This window comes from Eublepharis macularius, chromosome 12 (assembly GCF_028583425.1).
Source record: "Eublepharis macularius isolate TG4126 chromosome 12, MPM_Emac_v1.0, whole genome shotgun sequence".
Lineage (NCBI taxonomy): Eukaryota > Metazoa > Chordata > Lepidosauria > Squamata > Eublepharidae > Eublepharis > Eublepharis macularius.
The window spans coordinates 79,983,873-79,991,108 of record NC_072801.1 but is presented as its reverse complement, the minus strand read 5'-3'; the positions used below and the strand labels follow the sequence as shown (position 1 = coordinate 79,991,108).

The following is a 7,236-nucleotide window of genomic DNA, read 5'->3' as shown; positions in this document are numbered from 1 at the left end:
GAACTCTGAAGAATGCAGTTTTGCAGGCTAAATTTTTCTTCTGGAGCAAAGGATGCAGAAGGAGCCTGGAGGGGAGGAACCTTGAGGAACTGGCTGGTAACTGGTAGGTCGATCCTCCTGCGTGTCCAAACATCCCCTCCCTTGCATAGCAGGGGTTACCTGGGTGCTCCTCCTCCAACATGACCGCAGCGCGGTCTTCCCCACGTCACCTTAATCTATTTCCTCCTCTTCTGGGGTGCAGGGACAGGGTGTGCCAGTCTTTCTGAGGAAACACTGCAGGCCATAGTTCAGGTAGAACTCGAGGAATGTGAGCAAACGCAGGAAAAGGTCACACACCTGCTTCAGGCAGCACAGCCTCAACAGAAATGTTGGAGCTGCTGGACCAAACAGCCAGAGGAGATTCCTGTTCCCCGGGGGGAACCGCCCTGACTGGGAGCTCCAGAGAGCTGCTGTTTTGCTCACGACGCCTTCCCTCGGCGGTGACTCCAGAGTCCCTTCCACACCACCTCCATTCTCTCTGGCGTGATCCCATGAACAGTGAGAGACTCCTGGTACACCTCGAGTTTGTCCTTGGGGGGCCCCCACACTCTGAAGCGCCCATCGTGGGCGAAGGACAGTCCGGCTGCCAGTACCAGGCACCCCAAATACACATCGTCGAGGGGGAAGACGGGTAGCCAGAGCGATGCCTGGTAGAGAGGGCGGATGAAGGAGCCTGGCAAGACAAACCCCCCGCCAGAAGCAAAGTGGGGGTAGCGGTCGAGAGGGTAGAGGGTGCGAGAGATGCTGTACTTGCCGTGCCTCATCACGCTCGAATGGTGCTGGATGTTGCCGTGGATGAAGTGCGAGGCGTTGGGTGTGTGCCGGAGGTATCCTGCCAGGGCCTTCGGGTTCATAAAGAGATCGTCATCCCCTGGAAGGGCAACAGGGTTTTGTTTATAGGCGTGTTCTGGGTTTGAGAGAAGAGTTGCTTTTTAAAAGCAAACCCTCGCATTCTAGGCAGAGGTGAACCAAATCTTCCTTCTCAAGGTCTCTAGCAGTTTCCTTCATCCTCAGCCCTGCTCCTTCATTGCCTACCATTTTTTTAGGCTTACTGTAGAGCTTGGTGCTGAGCCACGCCGGCTGTCTGGTTGGAAGGAGGAGGACAGGGGAGGGGGAAGCTTGGACCAACTGAGCCGTGGCTAAGCGTCCCTGTGAGGCAGGGGAGTGCATTGGAGGGGCTCAGAGGAGGAGGTCTTGAGCGCCAGCGTGGTGTAGTCTGAGGAGGGGCTGGGAGAGCCAGGCTCACCTTCCCGCTTTGCCCTGAAGCTTGTGGAGTTGCCTTAGGCCACTCATTCTACTTCAGCCTGCCCTACCTCAGAAGGATGTTGTGTGGATAAAGTGTAAGACGATAACAATATAGGTCACCCTGAGCTTTCTGAAGGGAGGATGTGAAAAGAACAAAGGGACAGGGGGACAAACACCGAGGAGATGGCAGGGGCCTGGGAGTGGTAGGGGTGGGATTAGGACCAGCCTCCCTCCTTTTATAGCCCTTCATGCAACATTGCATCAAAGCAAGGCTTGCTCCAGCCACGTCATCGTGGGAGCAGGCTGTCCTGAGCTCTGCACCCACCCTTTCTGGTCCTCAGGAAAAAAGGCTGCAGCCACTGTACAGGACTGCTGCGAGGCCATCCTGGGGGGCTTAAAATATAACTCTCGGCTGAGGGGTGCCTGGGGGGTCTTCTGAGGCATTTAGGGAAAATCTGTTTTGGTACCCTTGGTGAATGCATACTCAAGTTGCAATCTTCCAAGTTTTGTTTGACCTCCCTGTGTCCCTCCACAGGGATGCAAACGTGTATGCGTTTCTGCCCCCCCCCCAATCCGCCACTGTCCCCTGCCCTTGCTGCCGTCTGCACCCTCCCTCCTGTTTTTACCTTTGAAGACGAATGCTGCCTGCTGGCAGTGCTCGTGTAGCCAGTGGAGGAAACAGCGTTCTTTGAGGGACAGATTGTGGTGCGATTCTACAAAGTCCCACAGGAGCACATCCCCGAAGGAGCTGCTCTCTTGCTGCACCAGGCTGATGTGTCTGACGTCGGGGTCCATCGCCATCAGGAACAGGGGCTGCACCCAGTAACCTCCCATCTCCCCCGGCTTAGCCCAGGTGCGCCGCAAGGCCACCCGTCTCCTGCTTGAGGCAGGGTGGGATTTAATGGCCAAGAGAAGCAAAGGGGAGCCCGGAGCACGCCGGCACAACCCAGCCTCGGCAATGACTTCGCGGCAGGGGTGGTGCTGCAGGTGGGGGAACTGGGCTTCGTAGTGGCTCAGGTTGAGGTGGAATGTGAAGGTGCCGTCTCTCAGGGTGACAGAGTGGCGGCCAGAGGGTGGGCGGGTTGTCCGAAGGGGCAGAGGCAGCTGCCGGTTCCGCAGACCGATGAGGCTGGAGTACAGGAAGATGGAGAGCAGAGACCCCCCCAGGGCCCAGGGGCGCAGGCTCCGTCGCACCGGGCGGGGCAGCCTGGCAAGCAGAAAAGGCAGTGACAGAAGGGGTGGGGTTCTGTTCTTGTCCCCTCCCCCCCCCAAGGCTCTTGCCCAGTCTCTCTCAGCAAAGGGCTTGGGAGCTCTGGCTCTGCCCCCCCCCTCACCTGCTTCCCCAGGAGCCCTTGGAAGAGCTGCTGCAGCAGAGCCCAGGGCCTCCTGGGCTGCCCATCTTCCCTGCCCCTAGAGAGCCCGGCTGCTTGCCGATGACAGGGCACACTGGAACGGAGTCCCCTTTCGCCTCTCCCGCTTCTCCCCGTGCCTGGTTCTCACACGGAAGGGCTGCTCTGGGGTGTGCCTGCAGGAGCCACCAGCAGGTAGGATGGGGTGGGGGTTAGCCAACTCCTCTCCAGCAATGCTGTGACAGGCACAGACGCAAATTCCACAGGTGTGGCTGTTCTGTCGCCTACAGCTGAATTGCTTCCTGGAACCGGGGCCTGATGGTTGTTCCTCCAGGGCAACTGATTAGCATCCACGTGAAGCGTCATGCTGGACTTGGTGTCACACTGGTGTGGCCCTGTAGGGCACCCCAACAGCCACTACAAACAAGAGCCATCAATCTACTGCCCCACCATTGTTAACGGGCTGTCAGGCCCTGCTGCAACAGTCAAATTGATATACTGGATGCCTTGTTCTCTTTGAATGATGGGCACCTTTGCCAATATCTGTGTGTCACAAGCACAAACAAACACCTGGCAACTGGATGCATGTGGAAATAAGCTCTAACAGTTGGCCGTGGCTTAAAGCCGAGCAGGTCTAATGAGGCAGAAACTGCTGCACAAAGGCCACTTTGTCCCCTTATTCTCAACAGAGAGGCACACGAGTGCACAGAGCAGAGGGTCCTCCTGGGTGGGATGCACTCCACTGTGCATCTCGGGTCAAAGCAGGAACCACAAACAAAGGAAACACTTGGCAGGTGGGGGGGGCGCGCCTGTGCAGGCCCCACGAAGGGAAGGCCGTCTCGTGATCCATGGATGGTGGGTCGTTGAGCAAAGGTCACATCCTTGAAGATGAGGCCACCAGAGGGCCCACTGAGTTCAACCCCTTTCCCCAGAGTCAGGCTGGGAAGTGAAGGGGTTGAATCCTCACCCTGGTCCACCCTCCTGCCCTTTCCTCTTAGCCAGCTCAGTGTTCTCCTTCGCTCTGGCCTGGAGGAGCTTAAATAGCTTCACACAGTCCCAGCAAGTCCCTTGCTTTGGCTCCTGGCATCTTCACAGCTGAGTGGGGATTTGAACCCGTCTTCTCCTACTCCACACTGCTCTTACTTCCTGTTCTCCACACCCTACCTCCAGCATCCCCCTAGGGATATCGCCACCAAGTCCTCTATACAGCCACTCACCCATGGATTGTGCCCATCCACTGACACGTGGAAATCAGTCCGAACAGAGTGGCCCCCCGGGGTGGGGGGCGGGGAATTCAAATGCCTTTGACACAATGTGCACAAGCATTTGAGATGAATCGGCTGGCTCCGCCAGAAGATGAGAGCCAGCACCCAGCAGTTATTTAGGGCTGGGCTTTAGATTCCTATCAGTTTCAAAATGGTTTGCACATTTTAACAAAATGCCAGCGTGTAGCTGCACCAGTTAGCACACGGAATATCCCAGACTAGTCCGAGCTTGTAAGCCAAGTAACGGCAGCCATAGTTATCTTTGGATGGGAGACAATCGCAAGCCAGCTCTGGTATTTCTTGTGACTTGACAGCATTAATTATTATTAGCTGCATCTGTGCCTCTCATACCACCTACTGAAAGTTGTCGTGAGATCCAGCATTCCCTGGTTCACAGCCTGTGCTCAGACCGGGAGCACTGCTAGCACAGGATCCCTCGCTTGTTCCTCTGTGGTGGTCCCAAATGGCTGGGTTCCTCACAGCTGAGATACCAGGTGGCTGTGCTGTTCAGCAAGGGGCAGAATGGGCTCTGGCGTTCCCTTCCAGCCCTGCCAGTCACGGGCCAGGTTTACAGGTGAGTAACTCACTGCCCAGGCCAAGTGCTTCTAGCTGGGCTGCTTCTTGCAGCCGTTACACATGACAGCTCTGGTGGAGGAGCCAGTTATGAAAACAGGCCCTCAATGAAAACGTCTTTGTATGAAACCCAAGAACTTGCCTTCCATGGAAGTTCTCCACCGGACATCATCAATGAAGCAGTGCAAAGAGAAAAAAAACCCCTCGTTAGCAGTTTCTGTAATGGCAGTTTTATTACTCGTTCACCATTGCTTAGGCAAGCCTCAGAAATCCAGTGGGGAACGCCCTCTGCAAGGGACCCAAGGGCTCCTTTCCAAGGCATCACCTGGTCCAAAACTGCCACCTATCCACAAAGCACACTCCTGCCTTCGCCCATTTCAACCCAGGTGCCCTCCTGCCTTAGCTTGGGGAAAGCATAGATTGTAGAAGGAACTATCTTCAAAGAAACTAAGCTCCCTCCAACAGACCCACCCCATGTTTTGCAGTTCATCCCGCTTAAGGGACCCCGGTGTCCCATAATAGTGAGGATCAAGAACCAGGAGTTGGTGTCCTTTGGGGCCGGAGGAAACTCCGAGCAGCGCCTTAGCAGAGTGGTCTCTGTCTCCTCCCACCATAATTGGGCCCCCACCTCCCTGAAAGTGGGCATACAAGGACTCGAGTTCCTTTTCCAAGTCTCTGCCATGGCAAATGTGCACCAGTTTGCCCGGCACAGAATAAAAGTGGTCCATGCACAGGGCTGCTTCCACAGTGCCAATCCACTCCCGGGAGCCAGAAAACGACGGAGGTTTGTCCCCCATGGCTACCAGGGCATGCTGGATCTCCCTCAGGGAAGGGACAGGGCGGGATACAGCCCCTCCCATGCCAGCCTCCACTAGCCAGGAGCATATTGTCTGGAGCGTACGGTAGCCGCAGCCCCAGCCACGATCATCCATGCCGTCGCAGCCGTAGTGGTAATAGCAGTAGGAGCCACAGATGAGTGCCACTCGGTGAGCAGAGGCTGGCCAAGGGAGGCCCACGTGTATGTTGGAGAGCAGCGACATCCGGGAGAGGCAGGCCTGTGGAAGGAGAACACATGAGAGAGGAGGGACTTGCGGGAGGAAGGGGCTGCGCTCTCCTTCCAGTTCTAGAAACCGGGCAAGCTGAGCCCCCTCCTCCCCAGCTGGCTCTGGCTCTTTCCCAGCGCACCAGCATCCCTCACGTTCACGGACGGGCCTTTGGGGGGCTTCTGTTGTTCCTGGCATTGGCTCGATCTCTGCGGAGGCCCCTGCACGGCTCAGGCCCACAAAGCCAAGAACCACACTGACTTTATATCCGCCCTTCAGGACAACGTAACGCCCACCCAGAGCGGTTTACAAAGTGTGTCATTATTATCCCCACGATGATAATCCCCCCCCCGTGAGGTGGGTGTGGCTGAGAGAGCTCCGAGAGAGCTGCGACTGACCCACGGTCACCCGGATGGCTTCACGCGGGGAATCGGCCCGGCCCTCCAGAGGCGAGTCCCGTCGCTCTTGGCCACCCCCCACCCCCCGCGCCCACAGCGGCCGGCGGCCCTCCTCCGCCCGCGCCCCAAGAACACGCGGCCGGGAGGGAGGCCGGGAGGGCGGCCGGCTCTTCCCTTCTCAGCGGCCTCCGCCCCGCAGCCTCTGAGCCGGCCTTGGGAGGCCCTCCGTTCGCAGGCGACGGGACGGCACATGCGCAGAGCCGCCCCCCCCGCATCTTACCGACTACCGCCGCCCCACAGTGGGCCATAGACGCAAATAGGGCTAGAGCGACGCACAAGGCCGCCAGGAGACTGCAGCGCCCCCTCAGTCCCAAGGGGACTGCAGCGGACCGGAAGTGCCCGTGCGGACGGCCGCGGTCAGCTCCGTCGCATCTAGTGACCAGGCCGGAGGCGGGACTTCCGATCGGCTGTGGGCGCCGTTTTGCCTCTTGTTGGGGGAGAGGAGCTGTCGCTAGGAGACTAGAGAGCCCCCCCCCCGCGCAGCTGGCCATGCACAACAGCCCTGCAGGGAGGCCGCAGCTCCGATTGCCAGCTCTGGGTTGGGGAATTCCTGGAGATTCAGAGCGACGCCTGGCCACAGAGCTCCCCCCTCCAAGGTGGCCCTTTTCTCCGGGGAACTGACCTCTGGGACCGGGAAACCCATTGGGACTCCCCGCCGTCTCCAGCCCCCCCCCCCCCCCCCCCGCCGGTTGGCTGCCCTAGGCGTTGCGGCTTGGCAGTCCTGCGCAAGGCCCGCTCCCTGCCTGGGCGCAACTAGGCTGCAGCGGCGCCAGCCACCGCAAGGCCCTGCCAGGCCCACGCCTGGAACCTAGGATGGCCAGCTTCAAGTTGGTTGCAGCGTCGGTGGGCGAAGCCTGGAGAAGGCAGAGTTTGGAGAGAGAAAGGACCTCAGCAGGGTATAATGCGCCCTAGAGTCCACCCTGCAAAGCAGCCAGCCGTTTTCTCCAGGGGAACCGATCTCTGCGGTCTGGAGATGGAGATCAGTTGTAACACCAACAGATCTCCAGCCACCACCTGGAACCCCCCTGCTGCCCCCCAGCCGTGTGGCCCCTTCTGCCTGCAGCAACACAGCACCCGGACCCAATGGGGCACACACACCCTCCCCAGGAGGCAGGTGGAGAGAGAAGCAGAGGGGAACAAGCCAGGAAGTCTGCTCAGGAGGCAGCGGCTGGTGAGCCCACACGAACGCTGCACCCCGCTGCCCTCCTGGAGCACGTCTGCCATCCAAGCAGCCCTCAGGAGGTCCTGCACACCCACCCTGCAC

General features: G+C 58.8%; 2 protein-coding genes across 3 annotated transcripts; both read right to left on the bottom strand.

The window, feature by feature from the left end:
- Positions 1–238: 238 nt before the first annotated feature.
- On the bottom strand, positions 239–2,999 carry LOC129340014 (N-acetyllactosaminide beta-1,3-N-acetylglucosaminyltransferase 4-like). Its single transcript, XM_054994557.1, has 4 exons — positions 2,922–2,999; positions 2,619–2,809; positions 1,911–2,491; positions 239–910 (listed from the first exon to the last, which is right to left on the bottom strand). The coding sequence occupies exons 1-4, from the start codon at positions 2,997–2,999 to the stop codon at positions 459–461; spliced, it is 1,302 nt and encodes a 433-aa protein (XP_054850532.1). The 3' UTR covers positions 239–458.
- A 1,686-nt stretch (positions 3,000–4,685) lies between these two features.
- UFSP1 (UFM1 specific peptidase 1 (inactive)) lies at positions 4,686–6,274 on the bottom strand. 2 transcript variants are annotated; one of them, XM_054995202.1, is made up of 2 exons: positions 6,193–6,274; positions 4,686–5,526 (listed from the first exon to the last, which is right to left on the bottom strand). In XM_054995202.1, the coding sequence occupies exon 2, from the start codon at positions 5,509–5,511 to the stop codon at positions 4,849–4,851; it is 663 nt and encodes a 220-aa protein (XP_054851177.1). In that variant the 5' UTR covers positions 5,512–5,526; positions 6,193–6,274; the 3' UTR covers positions 4,686–4,848. The 2 variants fall into 2 exon arrangements, with proteins under 2 accessions (XP_054851177.1, XP_054851176.1); XM_054995201.1 differs by lacking the exon at positions 6,193–6,274 and adding an exon at positions 5,913–6,062.
- Positions 6,275–7,236: the final 962 nt, after the last annotated feature.